Source organism: Acinonyx jubatus, chromosome A3 (genome assembly GCF_027475565.1).
Source record: "Acinonyx jubatus isolate Ajub_Pintada_27869175 chromosome A3, VMU_Ajub_asm_v1.0, whole genome shotgun sequence".
NCBI classification, from domain to species: Eukaryota; Metazoa; Chordata; class Mammalia; order Carnivora; family Felidae; genus Acinonyx; species Acinonyx jubatus.
In genome coordinates, this window is record NC_069388.1 from 17,651,194 (window position 1) to 17,669,361 (window position 18,168).

At 48.8% G+C, this 18,168-nt stretch overlaps 1 protein-coding gene across 13 annotated transcripts in view; it reads left to right on the forward strand.

Moving 5' to 3' along the window:
- PTPRT (protein tyrosine phosphatase receptor type T) overlaps nt 1-18,168 on the forward strand; it is a 1,056,329-nt gene that overhangs the window by 979,763 nt on the left and 58,398 nt on the right. For all 13 annotated transcript variants that reach the window (XM_027070121.2, XM_027070126.2, XM_053199941.1 and 10 more), the window contains one exon: nt 12,068-12,144. In XM_027070121.2, coding sequence (XP_026925922.1) covers nt 12,068-12,144 — 77 coding nt within the window. The remainder of the gene's footprint in view (nt 1-12,067; nt 12,145-18,168) is intronic.

Consider the following 18,168-nt stretch of genomic DNA (forward strand, 5'->3'; position numbering starts at 1 on the left):
AAAACCCTTCAACTGCCTTTCCTTCATTTCTAATTTTTTTCCACTTGGCATTTTTTTAAATGTAACATTTATTTTTTGAGAGACAGAGTGTAAGCAGGGGAGGGGCAGAGAGAGAGGTAGACACAGAATCTGAAACAGGCTCCAGGCTCTGAGCTGAGAGCACAGAGCCCAACATGGGGCTCAAACTGATGAGCTGTGAGATCATGACCTGAGCTGAAGTCAGATGCTTAACCGACTGAGCCACTCAGGCGCCCCTCTTTCCTTCCATTCTAAGCACTTCCTACCCAAAGGCCCTCAGCCACCTCTCCACTCCCACTCCATACTGTGTGTTCTCCATCACAGTTTCCTCAGCTAAGCCATACTTCATTCAGTCCCTTGAGCTTTCTGTGCTCATTCATGCCATAGGGTCTTTGCACATTCTGTTCTATCAAAGTGCCCTTCCCTCCTCTCTTTGCTCTGCTAAGTTCTACTTATTCTTCAGATCCTACTTGGTCACCACTTCCTCAGGGAATTCTTCTGACCCTTCACATTTGGTCAAAACCTCATTATTCATTATTCACTCCTTGAGCACAATGTATGTCTTATCATCACTGTGATTTGAGAGGCATTTGGATGACTGTCCGTTGACTGGCTGTTTTCCTCACTGAAAAATAGATGCTGTGTGACAGCAGGTGGATGACTGTCTTATACTTCTGTGTCCCCAAACCTGGCATATGACTGGAACTTAGTAAATAGGAACTTAATGTTGGCAAGCAGACGCTCTGCAAAACCCCAAAGGGCTTGAGCCATGGCCCTCTCCCTTCTGGCTTCTCAAGTAAAATAGAAAATACGCAGGAAGGTTGGAGGGAGAAAGACTGGAATAGGACAATATGGGGCACGGTGATATGCTGGTAAGGAAGACGGTCCTGAGCCTGGGTGGGGGCAGAGACACAGGACACAGGAAGGGGCAGAAAGAGAACAGCCCTGTCCTCTGTGAGAGCTGTACCTTGGACGCAGGACTCCAGGTAGCAAGGAAAAACAATGAAAGGGATTAAACTCCACCACTGGGGGTGCAGAAGATGCTATCAGCACGTGTCCCACCCATACCCCACAGCCTCACCAGCAGGCAGTCTGGCATCCTGGACCAAGACTAGGGTGAGCAGGCAAGGCACCCACAGTGCAACATTCAAGGAGATGCCACCCTCAGCTGCAGGACCCTGAGAGCGAGCGCCCCCTTGAGGTGTGTGCCCTGGATGCCTCACTAGATTCCCCCTCGTGCTGCCCTGTCTGCCTTTCTTCACCTGAGGGCTTGCTGCAAAGCTGGGGCAGGACTCTCCGTGCACAAGGCAGTCTCTCCCTGGCCAGTGAAGTAGCCCAGCTCCTCACCATCCCACGGAGGCTGTGTTCTCCACCTTTTCCAGACCCCACAGGAACTGGGCAGCAGCTGTCCACCACAGGAACGAGCTTGAAAACTCCCCCTTATGGGGGCTACCTCCTCGGCCATCTCACTGTCCCTTCCTCACTGCTGCCCCTGCTCCTTTACAAACTATGTGCCCTGGAACCCTCTTCTCACATCCACTTCTGGGCAAACCGAGAGGAGGCAGAGGGAATTCAGACACCTAACGATACCACCTTGACGGGCTGGAACAAGCCTGAATCTCAAGGGTCAGTAATTCTACAGTATACTGTGGCCAGAGTGGGTCTGCGCTCAATACAAAAGGAGACAGTATCAGGCAACCAGTGTGTTCAAAAGCCCTGGAAGACATACTGGGGAACGAGCAAAGAAAGAGTCCTGGAATTGAAACGAGAAAGGTGAAAAGAGAAACAGCCCGGAGGAACAGGAAGTGTTCCTGCCCTTGTATGTGTCCCTCCCTAAGGCAAAGTCTGCCGTGGTTTGATAAATAGAAATATTCTTGGCACAAGAAGAACACCGGGTGTGATTAGCATCTTAAGGAACCCAGAGCTCCGGGAGGCTGGAGTGGAGGACAAAGGCCCAGGCCAGGAGGACAGAAAAGATTAAAGGGGGGAGAGAAGGAGGGAGGGCACTGCCTGCAAATGAAACAGTGAAAGAGAATCCCTGGCTAAATAACCCCTTTCTTCCAAATGAGGCTGTTCAGAATTTAGTAACAGAGACAGTGGGGCTTCCAAGGGGTGAAAGCAGCAAGGAAGCGAAAGGGAAGGAAATGAATGGGGAAACAGAACAAAGAATTCTTTGCTCTCAAGCAGCTCTGGGCAGAGACTGTGGACAAGGGGAGATTTCTAGAATACCAAAGCATTCCCATGCAGAAGTTCTGGTGGGGGCTTCCTGGACTGCTGGAAAGAAGTTACACTGAGGACAGGAAGTGAGCTCAGGAGTTGCCAATGTCATCAAATGAGGCTCCCCTTCTGGCATCCATCAGGGTCCCAGCAGGAAACAGATGGGACCCTCAAGTAGGATGATTTGAACAGAATTTAATCAAGTGTTGTTTGTATAAAGGTGGGAGCTAGTTCTAAGGAGATGGCAAGGAACAGTGCAGTGCTTGAGGCTAAATACTCCCAAGGAGAAGCTGCCAGGACCCCCAGAAAGAGAGAGGACCTGGCCGGAGGCGTGGCCCTCAGGGGCATTGCAGCCAGCCCCAGGTGACCCCAGCAAGCAGGGCTGAGGAAATGAGCACCTTGATGGAGTTCTCTGCTCATCCGGTCTTCTGCAGGTGCTTTGCCATTGGCCACACCCAACCCAAAGCCAGAGAATCTGCAGGCCTCATCCGCTGGGCCCCCATGTACTGGAATATTGGACATGGCTCCAGGCAGAGGTGGGGTTCTGTTCTCAGTTCAGCCCTTGACCTTCTGCATGTGACCTTCAGCGAGGTCACTTCATCTCTCTGCCCCTCAGTTTCTCCATGCACAGAGGGCAAATTAAGATGAATGAAAACCAAATCTAAATGTGGTATACAGAGACTTTTAAACCCCGCTGAGAATTAGTCCAGCCTCTTTGAATTCACAGGCAAGGAGCGGCGGTCCAGAGATGTAGAGTCCCTGCCCAGGTCACACAGCAAGTGTACAGGACAGCCACAGCCAGCACTCTGGTCTCGTGCTGTCAGGGTCCCACATGGTCCCTGGCAAGGAGTCCTTCTGCATCAAAATACATCATGTTCTTGGTGCAGGTGGTGGGGGGCAGATGGGACATGCTAAGGGCTCTAACCTCAGAAAAATGGCAGGCTGGGATGAGCAATTCAGAGAGGCCATTCTCACTTCCAGGGAGGAACCCAGATTCGGAATAAACCCAGAGGCTTTTCTCTGCTGACTCCTGGGAGACAGCACTGGGATGACAAAATGGGTGCCTTTTTCAGTGCTCCCAACACTTGGCCCCCTCTTCTCCTTTGCAGTCTCTGAGGGTGGCCCTTGCCTGGGTCCCACAAATGGGTGCTAGGGCAGAAGTCATGAGTGCCCTTGTTCATCACAGGACTTGTTCTGGCCGCTGGAGCCCCCTCTGCCGGCTTGCAGGGCAGGCCGGAGGTGCTAGGACACGAACCATCCCCAGGAGCAGCCCCAAGCCACTGACAGGGAGCGGGTGCTCCCACACTGGCCACTGTCCCCTCAGACGGAAAGACTCACTGGAGCTTCCAGCAGGGCGAAGCCACAGCTATCTGCGGTGGCAGCTTGCTTGAAGACACATCCCTTACCAGATGCCTTCCTTTCTCCATGTCCTTCCCATTCCCCTTCCCAGCGTCACCTCCCATACCAGCTACTTGCACTCAAATCCTTGTCTCAGCTTCTGCTTCCAAAGGAACCTGAATGAGAAACCCTCCTCCTTCCCTCCAGAAAGTTCCCTCATTGACTGGGTGAAGGCTGGACAGCCTGCTTAGGATGAAGCAGTAAGTGCATCAGGTAGGCCACTGTGCCTGTGACTTCTCCAGGCGCTCTGCCCCGCCAGGCCTGACCCCTCTGCCTGCCAAAGGCTCCATCTAGGGCCCTGCAGAGGGGAGCCGCCCAACCCAGCCAGCACGGAATGGGCAGAACAAGGAGGTATGGAGACCGTCGGGCTGTTTCCCTCCCCTTCCCCAGCCACCCTCTCTCTTGATAATGGTAATTCAATCAAGATTGAATGTGCAGACCTTTAGCTTCAATGAGGTACCCAGGCAGTCTCAGCAGAATTGTCTCCCTCCTCCCTACCCACTCGTGCAAGATGATGGCATTAACATTTCCAATCCTTCTAGGAAATGATTTTTCAGCTCCGCAGTTCATCGTAATGAGCCAAATCTCTCTTTTCTGAAAAATTACACCTTTTCTTTACCTTCCTCAGTGCCCGGAAGACAGGAAGAAAGAACATCATATATCCAAGTGATATTCTCTCCCCAGCCCCACCTCTCTCAAGTGATTCTCTCTTTAAGTGGATTCTACTCAAGAAGACCCATTTGTTGGGTTACTTTTGGTGGGGGAGGAGGGGAGGAGAGGTTGTGGTTTGTCTGCAGAGTGAGAGCTGCATGCAGGAGGAAATAGCCCTCTCCTGCGGGGTGGGTGTGGCAACACAGTGGGATGGGCAGTGTTGGGACTGGAACTGGCATGGAAGGGGTAGATAGGGGCAGTGGGTCTTGGGGTTCCAGGAGGAGTAGGGATCCCACCATTCTATGAGAAAGCTCTCGATCCTACACCTTCTCCTGAGTTGTAAAACTTCTTGGAGGCTTGAGTTTCTCATCCATCAAGTACGGTGATGATATTTAGAGAGACTTCACAGGGTTACTATGAGAATCAAGCGGCTGAGCCTCCATAAGCTTCTAAAATGGTACCTGGAAGGGACATCCTACTCATTGCCCATGGGTAAGTTCCTCTGCCTCACCACCCAGCACAGGCTGGGTCTCCAGTCTCAGGGCCCAATTCCAGTAAGATCGTTTGGTCTTTCCCAAGACAGATTGAAGTGAATAACCAGGGCACTTCGATGCTACATAATTGGACACCGATCTGCACACCCAGACGTGAGGGCGCATCAGCGTCTCCTAGGGGGCTTGTTAAACTATGTATTTCTGGGCCCCACACTGCAGTTTCTGGCTCAGCAGGTCTGGGCTGGGACTCAAGAATTTGCATTTCTAACAAGCTCCCAGGCATTGCTGAAGCTATTGGTCAAGAGACTACATTTTGAGGACCGCTGATCTAGAATAATAATTAAACCGAATTTACATATTTGTTTTTGATTTCTTACAACACCCCAGGTGCTTTCATATCTTACCTCTTTTAATCCTTGCAATATATCTACAAAGGAAGATTTGATATAGTTGGATAAATGGAGGCTCAGGGAAGGTAAGGAACATGCCCCAGGTGATATGGTTGGTCTGTGACAGAGCTCCTGCCTGCCCCCAGAGTCTACCTGATCCCTTAGTCTCTCCTGAGGAAGACAGGGCTGGCCGCCAATCTGGGCACAGGGCAGAATGGATCTGCGGGTGGGGTAAAGGGTCAGCTCTGGGGAGAGGCAGAAATTTGAGCCCAGGATCCAGGCACACTCTGCCAGTTCTGTGCACAGGAAAGAGCCTTGCACCCGAGGCCAGGTTACCTAAAATCAGCTGAATGGCTTTTGAGTAAGGGGCCCTGCCCCTTTCTTGTTCCCAGCCTCTCAGACACAATTATAATAATTATTGAGTACCTGCTGGGTGCCACACACTGTGGACGACTTCAGTAAATAGGGTACCTTCCCTAAATAAGATGTGAAGAGGGGAGCCACAGGTTAATCAGGTCGTCACAGAAATACAGCTGTTCTAAGAGCTCTGAAGATAAATACAGGGAGCTCTCAGAGTCTGGAGTAAAGAGATCATAGGAAACTTCCTGAGTAAGGAACACTGCGCTGAGACCTGAAGAATGAGATGTTCCCAGACTTATGGAGGTAGGTTGGGGGTGTTCCTTTACATGTGCAAAGGCCCTGTGGTCAGAGTAGACATTGTGCATTTGAGCAACGGAAAAAAGAGCATAGTTATCAGCTTAGCGTTTAGGGAGGGAGATATGAGGCTGGACTGGGAAGTGGGTCCCAAACCATCAGATCATGCAAAGCAGTATGGGCTCTGGTAAGGCTTTGTTCCTTGTTAGTGGTGCCCTGAGCGGATTCATACCAGCTTGCAAGAACAGATTGTTAAATTTTCAGGAATCTTGTGAGCTAGTTGATGCCATGTTGGTAGCTTGAAATTAGTCGTGGTGGGAGTATTTATACCACAGAAATCAGCAGACTGTACCAATCAGGGCCTTTTTTTCCCTCCAGAGAGCTGTTTGTTAAACATTTAGCAGCATACCACTGGTCTTTGTCTTAAAATGACAAGGAACAGATTGATTCCAGAGGGACAGTGTTTCTGTTCCCCTGGCGTTGTGTTCGAGGGAGCTGTTTGGATCTCTATAGAGTCATTGCAGTTATGTCTCCCCTTCTCTGGCTGCCACCCGTTGTCTTCTCCCCACAAGCCCATCCTTGCCCGTCTCCCACCTCAGCTGAGAACCAGGTGGGGCCAGCCTCTGCTCACCTCACCACGGAGGGGTCTGCTTCTCCTCTGTATGACTCTTCTCAACTCCTCTCCTTGTCTGGAATATCAAACGAGGAGTACCAAATTAGCTGTTTCTCAGGCTTGCGAAATGTAGATAGAGCATAATGAACATTCTGGGCTGCCTGTAAATTACCTTGTATAAACTCCTTCCCATCGCCCGCTGCCCCATCTTTCTCCATGTGCCTGTGGATAAACACAATTTTTTATCCTTCTAATTATATAAAGTTAGAAGGAGAAGGGGATGCAGAATAATATTAGCATCTCCCAGAAGGAATAAATAAACCATGAGGACACTGCTACCCCTTGCAGTCCCTTTCTGGGGAGCCTATGGCTGAATTCTGCCCTTTAAAGTGTACATGCAGTAGCTCCTTGCCTGCACAGAAGGTGAATTTTCATTTGGTACCGAAGGGCAAATGGGAACACTACATTTCTAAGCATCTCAGCCCTCCGCTCACAGCCTGCCTCACATCCAGCCCAGAGCCACCGTTTATTAATCATCTGCTTCATACCAGGCACTGTCCTAGCACTGTTTTTTTTTAGAGCAGTCTTAGGTTTCAGAGGAAGGGAGCAGAACATACAAGAATTCCCATATACTGCCTCCCTCCCACCTACATTCAGATTCCCCTATTATTAACACTGTGCATGAGTGTGATACATGTGTTACAATTGATGAGCCATTATTATTGGCTACATTAGAGTCTATTCTTTGTGTTATGTAGTTCGAAGGGATTTTGAAAATGTACAATGACAGGTATTGATCACAGTATCGTACAGAATAGTTTCACTGTCCTAAAACTCCCCTGTGCTCCACCTGTTCATCCCCCAACCTAGTCCCTGACAACCACTGATCTTTTTCCTGTGTCCATACTGGAACGTCCCAGAGTTAGAATCACACAGTCTGAAGCCTTTTCAGACTGGTTTGTTTCACTTAGCGGTATGCATTTAAGTTTCCTCCATGTCTTCTCATGGCTTGATAATTTATCTCTAAATATCACTGAATGATATTCCACTCTATGGATATACTACATTTGTTTACCCATTTATATATTGAAGGACATCTTGGTTGTTTTCTAAGTTTTGGCAGTTGTGAGTAAAGCTGCTATAAACATTTGTGTGCAGGTTTTTGTGTGGACATAAGTTTTCAGCTCATTTGGGTGACTACCAGAGACAGCAATTGCTGGGATCTCATATGATAAGAATATTTTTAGTTTTGAAAGAAACTGCCAAACTGTCTCCCAAAGTGGCTGTACCATTTTGCATTCCCACCATGAATGAACAAGAGTTCCTGTTGCTCCGCATCCTCACCAGCATTTGATGTTGTCCGTGTTCTGGATTTGGGCCATTGTAGTAGGCGTGTAGAGGTATCTCATTATGGTTTTCATTTGAAATTCCCTAATGACGTATGATGTTGAACACTTTTGATACACCTGCTTGCCATCTGTGTATCTTTTTTGCTGGGGTGTCTGTCCAGATCTTTTGTCCAACTTTTAACGTGTTATTTTCTTGTTGTTGAACTTGAGAGTTCTTTGTATATTGTGGATATGAATCCTTTATCTGATATGTCTTCTGCAAATATTTTCTCCCAGTCCATGGCTTGTCTTTTCATTCTCTTCATTCCGTCACACTTTTCCTGCCTGCATTTTCTCATGTAATCCTCCCAGCACTCCATGAGCTATACAGTATTGATTCTACTTTGCTAAGGAACCCAAGCTAAGAGAGATCAATTGACTTACTAAGTGGTAGGGCTAAGATGTGAACCCAGATCTGACCCTCAGCTCCATACCTCACATCATCAGTGTATCCCACTTGCCACAGGTTAGCACATGTGGGAACGAATTTTTGTCCTTTCATAATAAAATGGCCTTTTGTAGACTCAGAAAATAGAGCTACCCTGTATTTGGATGCCTTGCAGAGCCCAGCATGGGTACTTGTGTCTGAGTACCTTTATACGGCATGGAGAGCCCTCTGTAACCTAACCCCTGCCTGCCTCCTCTCTCTCTTCTCCTGTTGCTAGTCTCCTCACACTGTGTCCACAAGACAGGAAGCGGTTTTCAGCCTCCCTGAGTGCTTGCTTTTTCAAGAGTACTGCCTTCACTCTTGCTGTTCCCTCTGATGAAAAGATTCTTTCTCATTGTCCACTGGTCAAGGCTTGACCACTTCTCTTTTTTAATCTGAGAGAGAGAGAGAGAGAGAGAGAGAGAGAGAGAGAGAGAGAGAGTGTGTGTGTGTGTGTGTGTGTGTGTGTGTGTGTGCATGAGCGGGGGAGGGGCAGAGAGGGAGAGAGAATCCCAAGCAGGCTCTGTACTGTCAGCATAGAGCCAGATGTTATAGTTGGATAACCGTGAGATCATGACCTGAGCTGAACTTAAGACTCAGACACTCAGCCGGCTGAGCCACCCAGGCACCCCAAGCCTTACCCACTTTTAATTCACATGGTACTTCACAAAGCCCTCCCGTCTCCACTTTCTAGACTTTGAAGCTCTACTTCTGTGTACAGTCTGCTTCCCGAACCACACTGACAGATTTCTTAAGCATGTGTATCACTTTGGTTGGCACTCCCTTAGGCCAGCCAGCCTGTACATAGTAGGTTCTTTGTGAGTGAATGAAGAGAAGAAATTGACAAATACTGTCATCTGGTGTATAGAGGCCCCTTTCACCTTTGAGAATATATAACTTAAATTTTGTTTCTTTTTGATTTTTTAAATCGTTTTTGCCTTCAGATTTTAAGTTTCATTTTAGGTTAAGAAAATTCTTCTCAACATTTTAAACCAGAATTTCTGTTTCCAGTGCTATAGACCCCAGGGGTAGTCATAACTCAATAAATAAAGGAGATGTTTGAATCAATAAGTCATTAGTGAGACCAATGAGTGAAAACACAATGTGTGTTTTTAGTTTTTTAGGGCTTACAGTTTCTTTTTAAGTTTGTCTGTTTGTTTGTTTCTTTGTTTAGAGAGGAAGAGAGAGAACCAGTGGGGGAGGGGCAGAGAGGTGGGGTGGGAGGGACAAATGAGCCAAAGCAGGCTCTGTGCTGACAGCAGCAAGCCCAATGTGAGGTTCAAATTCACAAACTGTGAGATCATGACCTGAGCTGAAGCCAGATGCTTAACTGACTGAGCCACCCAGGCGCCCCAAGGCTTACAGTTTCTGTAACCACTGGTAACAGGGCTTACCAGCCCCAGCTGGGACTCGGGTGCTGGGCCTTTCCTGAGTCCTTGCCGGAGCAGGGGGTCCCCCTGGAAGCCCCACTTCCAGGGGCTAGAATGCTGCAGGAGCTGGGACCGGCCATTTGCACAGACTTCAGGAGCAGAAGTCCAGGGACAGCACCTTGTGCGGGTGGAGCTGGGGTTCAGGGTGAGAGGGACCTGAGCTAGAATCCCAGCTTTGCCACTCACGGGCTGTATAACGTTGGCAACTTACTTAGCCTCTTTGAGCCCCTGTTTCTTCATCCGTGAAGTGGGAAGGAAAAAAATACCATATCATTATGGCCTTACTGTAGTAATCTACAGAGCTACGTTGAGGAATTAAGGATTGAGTGAGATCACGTGTGTAGAGTCTGATACCTGCATGAACTCCATAAAGGTGCACTTCACACCCCACTCCCCCCAGCAAAGGGATGAGTTAGACCTCCCCCCTGTTTCCTCTAGCTGCTTCCACCAAAACTCTTGCCCATGATGAGTGAGAAAAGTGGCATCTGGTATATCTCTGTGTCTATCATAGTGCCTGGCAAATGACACATGCTCAATGAATAATTTTTAATTATTTAATTAATGGATATGAAGTAGTGTCCTGTCCATTCCCGGGCCTGTTTGTCCATCCTAGGACCCATTCCTGGCCTTCTCCTGTTCAACCCCTGCAGGCTTCATTTCTCCGTCTCTTTGCCGGCTGGCCTCCAGCTGGGTTTGACCAAGGCCGTGCACTGGTGAGAGACTGGAAGGCAGGGAAAGGAAGAAGCCGGAGTACTTCTCCTCTGTCCCAATCGCAGACACCTCCTATAGCAGCGGTGAGGCTCCTCTTTTTCTCCAGCTCCCCCCCACCCCCGAGAGGCCCACGGGCTCTAGCTTCCATGGTGGGGCTGTAGCCCCCAGCTCGGGTAACCTCGCCTCCTCTCTCCGTGCCGCCATCCCTAGGGAGGCAGTGTCTCCTTGCTGGTGCCGATCTCTGAGTTACCACCGCCTCTATTTGCCCTGTCAGCTCTTCCATCACCAGGTGACCCCTTGTCTGGCATTAATTCTCTCTGCCATGTGCGCTTGAAGCAGTTTCCAAAACCCTGCTTAGACCTCCGCTTTGGAAGCAGGAGTGTCTGAGCTCAGAGTTAGGAGAACCCCACGCTCAAGTTCCACCATCCATGGACCATGTGGCTAGTCAGTCGTCCTGAGCCTCAGTTTCCTCATTTGTAGTGAGGGCTACACTGCTTGTCTCACAGGATCATGAAGTGATCCACTCGTATGCTCACCAAGGATTTGTGGAGCTCCGAAGGCACAGAGGATGGAACAGGGAACAGAGCAATAGTGTCCCTGTTCTCAGGGGCTTCCGGTTAGTAGCAGTGTCCCTGTTCTCAGGGGCTTCCGGTTAGTAGCAGTAGATGTGCATGGAAACTGCAAAGTGCTTCATGAGTCTTAGCAGGACAAGCTGACCCCACTCCCTGACCCCGGGGACGCTTGTGGGGAGCATTCCAGCCCACTGGCTGGGAACCCTGGCCTAGACTGGACCATGGATGCAGTGACTTACAGTGGTGGGCACACAGTCACCTGGACAGCAAGCTGAGCCCCTCCTCCAACCAGACCCAACCAGGGTGTCTCGTTTTTGTGTGTCTCTTAGCATGGCAGAGTGCACTTTAGTGAATTGTAAAGGATTAGCCTGATTCTTCCGTACAAGGGGTTTTTTCATAGTTTTTATTTGATGTTATTTGAAGTAAGCATGCCATTGACTAAACCTTGCAAATCTTGTTTATGCCTAGATTGGGTTTGAAAGGGTATTCTCTGTAACATGACTTTTGGTTATTGATGATCTCTTTTATAATGATGTAAGCCATCTTCACTTGAATGATTGTATTGGTAACAGTATGTGGCCAACAATCTACTTGCACCAATACCCCAAGAGGCAAAAGAACAGCATTTGTGCACATGTGGAAAATAGGTAAAGTTACCATTTTTCAGCAAAGCAGGAAAGCGGAGCATGTTAGTCCAGATCCAACACTTCTCACTTCCTGAGTGTTTTGATCTCTCTTGCACTGTCCTATGAAGAAGGTATTTCTACCTCCCTATTAATGACAAAATCACTGAGACTTAAAGGAGCAGGTGACTCACCCAGATAGGTAATGACAGAACCAGAAGGACAGGCGGAAACAAAGAGAAGGCGCACGTAGTGCTTTTTAAGGCACGGTGATCTCCCTGAGCCTCAACTGCCTCATCTGTAAATGGGTATAATAACTGCAGGTGGGACCAGGGGTCAAATGAGAGAGTAAGAAAGCAGTATGATGCCCCTATTGCTGATACATGGCAGCTCTTCGGGAGGGTAGTGCTGGCCCCTCACCGGCAGGCCTCTTACCACCCACCCCCTTGTTTTCTGCTCTCCCTCTCTCTCTCTCTCTGCAGATGACCATTCCCGAGTGAGGCTGCTGGTGCTGGATGGAGACCCGCATTCCGACTACATCAACGCCAACTACATTGATGTGAGAGACTTCATGGGGCTGGGCGGCTGGGCTCTGGGGCCGGTTACAGCAGGCTCAAGATGGATGGCTGTCCCCCAGATGCTCCCCCACAAAGTGGCCCTCCCAGAACATGTCCAGATGCAATTAGCACAACCCAAGTTGATGATCCGTCTAAAATCGCATCCTCTTTCAGGCTGGCTGGAGTAGCCTACTCTGTGGGGTCCCAGGACAGCTGCCCATCTTGTTCATTCACCCATTAATTCATTTGTATGTGTGTCTGTTTGTCCATTCATTCATTCATTTGAAGGTATAGCCATTTATGCACCACAAATTTAAAAGCGCCTGCTGTGTGCCAGATGCTCTGGGAACCATAAAGCTAAAAGTGCCATGGTCTCTACCCTTTAAAACCTGAGCAGGAAGATAAGCTATGCACATCAATAATTCCAGGGCAAACGGAAAGTGGTAAGTGTCATATGTTCAGATAAAATGCTGCAGGGATTCAGAGGACGGGGAAAAAAATCTCTTCTTCCATCAGGAATGCAAGATGTGATGTGAACCAAACTTCAAGCATGGGAAGAATTTAAAATTAAAGAGGGAAAATGGGCCTCTGGTTAGAAAAGCACAAGCCAAAATGTCGCAGCTGGAAGCAGAGGGTGTGTGCAGCTGAGGCTGAGGGGAGCTGAGGCTACATCACGGGAATAGCGGACAGTAAGGCTGGAGCTAGCTAGATCATTGGTGGTTTACGATCAGACTTAGAAAGCTGGACTTGGTTCTATAGACAAGAGAGGGCTACTGAAAGTTCTCTATCACGGAGGTGACCAGTTCAGAGCTGAGCCTAGGGATGATTTCTCTGTCACCAAGGGTAAGATAGCTCTGAGGGAGGAGAGTCTGGGATTCAAACACCGTTAGGAAAGGGGCTGCTTCACCATGGAAGTGAGAGACTTTGTGAAGAGGGAGCATGGCCACAAGGGCCAGACGGACATGCTGTTATAACCAGTGTAAGCCAGTGTGCTCAAGACCTCCGTCCGCTAGGAGCCCGGGAGCCTTGACGAATGGCTCAGATATCCACCTCGGTGCCTCCGATGCCCAAGTGCTTTTACAGACAAGCTGTGAAGTGCAGCGGTATGCTTTTAAACTCCCCATAATCTAGGCTCATCCAGATGATTCATTGATTCAACAAATATTTATTGAGCTGAGCCTTACGGTAGTCATTTTTCTGTTTGTTCTCAGATCTCTTTCTTATCCTTCCCCATTCTCCTTTGCATTGCTTGTATGAGTGTGTGTGTGAATGTGGGTGTATGTATGTGAGAATGTGGGTGTGTGAGTGCGAATGTGAAAGCATGTTGAGAGCGTGTGTGTATTTGAGTGTGTGTGTGACTATGTATATGAGAGTGTGTATGTGAAAGTGCATGTGCATGTGTGTATGTGTGTAGGTATGTGAGAGTGTGTGTATGTATATGAGACTGTGTGCATGTGAGTGCATATATGTATGTGAGAGTATGAGTGTGAGAGTGTGTGCATGTGAGTGTGTATATATATGTGAGAGTGTGTGAGTGTGTATGTGAGTGTGTGTGTGTATGTGAGAGGGTGTGAGACTGTATGTGAGAGGGTGTGTGTGAGTGTGTGAGACTGTATGTGAGTGTGTGTGTGTATGTGAGAGTGTGTGTGTGAGAGTGTGTGTGTGTATATGAGTGTGTAGGTATGTGAGAGTGTGTGTGTGTGTGTGTGAGAATGTGTGGGAGTGTATGTATGTGAGAGTGTGTGTGCATGTATCTGTGTGTGTGTATGTATGTGAGACTGTGTGCATGTGAGTGCATATATGTATGTGAGAGTGTGTGAGACTGTATGTGAGTGAGTGTGTGTATATGACAGTGTGTGTGTGTGAGAGTATATGCATGTGTATATGAGTGTGTATGTATGTGAGACTGTGTGCATGTGAGTGCATATATGTATGTGAGAGTATGAGTGTGAGAGTGTGTGCATGTGAGTGTGTATATATATGTGAGAGTGTGTGTGAGTGTGTATGTGAGAGTGTGTGTGTATATGTGACAGGGTGTGAGACTGTATGTGAGAGGGTGTGTGTGAGAGTGTGTGAGACTGTATGTGAGTGTGTGTGTGTAAGTGAGAGTGTGTGTGTGAGAGTGTGTGTGTATGAGTGTGTAGGTATGTGAGAGTGTGTGTGTGTGTGAGAATGTGTGGGAGTGTATGTATGTGAGAGTGTGTGTGCATGTATCTGTGTGTATGTGAGTGTGTGTGTGTATGTATGTGAGACTGTGTGCATGTGAGTGCATATATGTATGTGAGAGTGTGTGAGACTGTATGTGAGTGAGTGTGTGTATATGACAGTGTGTGTGTGTGAGAGTATATGCATGTGTATATGAGTGTGTATGTATGTGAGACTGTGTGCATGTGAGTGCATATATGTATGTGAGAGTATGAGTGTGAGAGTGTGTGCATGTGAGTGTGTATATATATGTGAGAGTGTGTGTGAGTGTGTATGTGAGAGTGTGTGTATGTGAGATGGTGTGAGACTGTATGTGAGAGGGTGTGTGTGAGAGTGTGTGAGACTGTATGTGAGTGTGTGTGTGTGTGTGTGTATGTGAGAGTGTGTGTGTGAGAGTGTGTGTGTGTATGAGTGTGTAGGTATGTGAGAGTGTGTGTGTGTGTGTGTGTGTGTGAGAATGTGTGGGAGTGTATGTATGTGAGAGTGTGTGTGCATGTATCTGTGTGTATGTGAGTGTGTGTGTGTATGTATGTGAGACTGTGTGCATGTGAGTGCATATATGTATGTGAGAGTGTGTGTGTGTGAGAGTGTGTGTGCATGTATCTGTGTGTCTGTGAGTGTGAGTGTGTATGTGAGAGTGTGTGAGACTGTATGTGAGAGTGTGTGTGTGAGAGTGTGTGTGTGTGAGAGTATGTGCATGTGTGTATGCGTGTGTGTGTGTGCGGCAGGAGGGAGAGCAAGCTGATGCCTACAAGGAAGGCATTGATGGGAGATTGGAAGGGGAAGGCTGGTGTAATTTTCCTCCTCTCTCACCTCCCTGGGTGCTGACTCTGGCAGTGGCCGCATCCCAGCTGTGGTGCCAGCTTCTCCCAGGCAGACCCACTGGAGTTCCCACCTCTGCCTGGCAACTCCTCTGCTCCAGGGTCCGGCCGCTTCTGTGTCTCCATCACCCACTAGTTCCAGGGGCTGTCACAGTCTCCCTCTGGGAGCCCGCTCCTCTGTCCCCTGGTGAGCATCTCAGCTCCTCTAACACTGATAGGTCCCCAGCTCCCCATACCGAATTCCCTGTGTCTGAAACACCCACAGTGGATTCTAGTCCCTGCCTGGACCCTGGCTTACAAAGGGCCTACACGTGGTCAGGAACAGGGGCTGGAGTTTCAGTGGAGGTCAAGGTAGACACAGCCTCTGTCCCCGTGGCCCTCCCAGGAAAGTTCACAAGGAGATGGCCAGTTCAGAGTAATCTGTCTTGAGCCTGGAGAAAGCACTCGGAATATCCACCCATCACACCTCTGGCCTCTCCCTCATGCATCTAGTATTCATTTCACAAACACTGAGCAGGCCCTCCACTGTGTGCTAGAAACCCAGACCTGAAAAGAGACTCAGGTCTGGTGAGGGACTCAGGTAAGAAAAGAGACCCTCAGAGCAGGGCCTATGGGAACATAAAGGAAAACCAAAGCCTTCAGGTATAGAGGTGGGTAGTCGAGGAAGCCTTCCTGGAGGAGGTGACACAGTGCTGCCTTAGCCAAAGAGTAAGAGTCCAACAGGCAAGAAGGATTGATATTAACCTCACATCACCTCTTTTGTATCAGCATTACCTTAACTAGTACCACATTCTCCTGAAGTAAATGCCATTGCTACCCATTTCCAGATGGGTTAGCTGAGGCTGTCAATTAGTTATGTAACTTATCTAGGATCACACTGCTAGGATGTGGAGGGGGAGAGAGCACAAGTCTGAATCTGGGGTGACTCCCCTACCATGTTCTGCTGGCTTCAGTTATAACAGTTATAATGACAACAGCCAGTGGCTCTAAATGAGTCCTCTTTGCACCCTGTGATGGGTGGAGGGTTTTAAAGGAGTCGGTTTATGGAGACCCCTCAATGGCCCTCCAAGTAATCCTCCCCATTTTTCAGAAAGGGAAGCTGAGGTTTAAAGAGGTTGCGAAGCTTGACTAAGGCCATGCAGCTGGTCGGCAGCAGAACCAAACTTAGGAACCAGACTGGAATAACTCCAAACCCAGGGCCTTTCCTCCTGCCCCTCCCCATCCACTCCCAGACAGCACCTCACATCCAGCACCCAGTAGGGATTCAGTTAGCATGTAGTTAACCAGACTGAACTAGTTCCTTCCAGTTTCCTTTTGACCTTGTCTCCAGCTGAGTGCTTGTGGCAACACTGATGGCCGTGGCCCACATGAGGTGTGCCGGCCTAAGTTGCTGTATCTGGTGTTTGTCATCTAAGTGGTAGCCACCAGCAAAAATTACTTCCCTAGATAGACACTCAATCCAAAGTTGCACGAGCATCTTGCCACAGTCAGAGCCAAGATGCACTCCAGTGTGTTACAGGCAACAAATGAAATTGCTGATGATGCAGGTGGATCTCCAACATCAACACTGAGGACGCCCCCCCCCCCCCACCATCCTACCAGCTTCCATCGTTACAATGCATTCTGCAAGCCTTTGAGGATAAGAAGCCAGGGATTGGGCTTAAGATTCTTGCTCAAGGTTGCATAGCTAGAATCCAGTTCTCTGCACACTAAGGACACCCCACCACCCTTTCCCTCCCTAGAAGTACTACATTGTGCACACAGGCCAAACAGCCTCTGCTAGATGCTGTCTTAATATATGACACTGGCCTCTGCTGGATCTCATTGGTTAGAGTCAGTCTCACTTGTTAGAGTCAAAGGTTCGTGAGACCAAAATCATGAATTCAGCCCTTGTTGGGTTTATTCAGTCCTGCTTACCAGCCTTATGATCTTGGGTGAATTATTTACTTGTTCTCATATCTGTAAAGTGGGATAATAATGCTACCCCAGCAGGATGTGATAACTGATGTACCTCTCAGTCTCCCATTAGGAAACAGAGGCTCACTCAACTGAGGAGAGTTCAACAAGGGTGGGGGCAGGATTAAGGGAAACCAACAGGGTGGGGTGCAGTATTCCCAGGCTAGGAGTAGTAGCCTCTGACAGAGAGTCAGTGCTAACCTCAGTGGCCTGATGCGGGCGGACCTAGAACATACACCCAACCTCCCCACGGTCTCTGAGTCCCTGCTTCTGCCCCCCATTTGCTAAACACAACTGGAAGCTGGAGGCCACAGAAGCCCATGATGTGGTCCATATGGGTCAGCATCCCATGGCACACGGCAGAGCGTGGAAGGGAAAAGTAGAAACATGGAGGGACAGAGAAGACACCAAGCACAAGCCCCTCCTAGCATGCTGTCACCAATATAGGGTGGAGTGAGGGGTGGGGAAGCGCATTAATTGTGAACCTACTATGTACTGCAGCAAACTTAAACTGCCTTAGTCTCTTTGGAGATTCCCAGCCAGACACACCCTAGACAGCTCTCTAGGTCCTCACCCTTTTGCCCTGGTCTCCAGCCCAGTTGAAATCATCCTGGCTCTCAGAAGAGCTAACTGCCCATGCTAGAATCATTTATCCACAATTGGATCTTGACGATCCATTAAAACAACTCCATTTGGATAATGAGCTAGATGGGGCCAGCCCTGTCGGTGCCTCCAGAGGCCATGGTTCTGCTACCATCTGAGCCATCCCGCCGGCGGGTTTGTTTGCACGCCCGAGAATGTATTGGCCACTTGAATCTGTTATAAATTACCAGCCTGGAAATAAATATCGTATCTGGGTCCCCAGTAAGTAACAGATGCATGAGTCCAGAGTGAGATAAATGTGTTTTGGATGCAAGCCTCTTTCCCGTTGTTCACAGACGGATGGAGGCAGCCGGGGCCGGTCGGCAGTGGGTCTCTGCTGTGTAGGTGGGACTTCGGTGAACTCAGAGTTCACTTAAGGTTAGGAAGTTTCCTGTCCCAGTT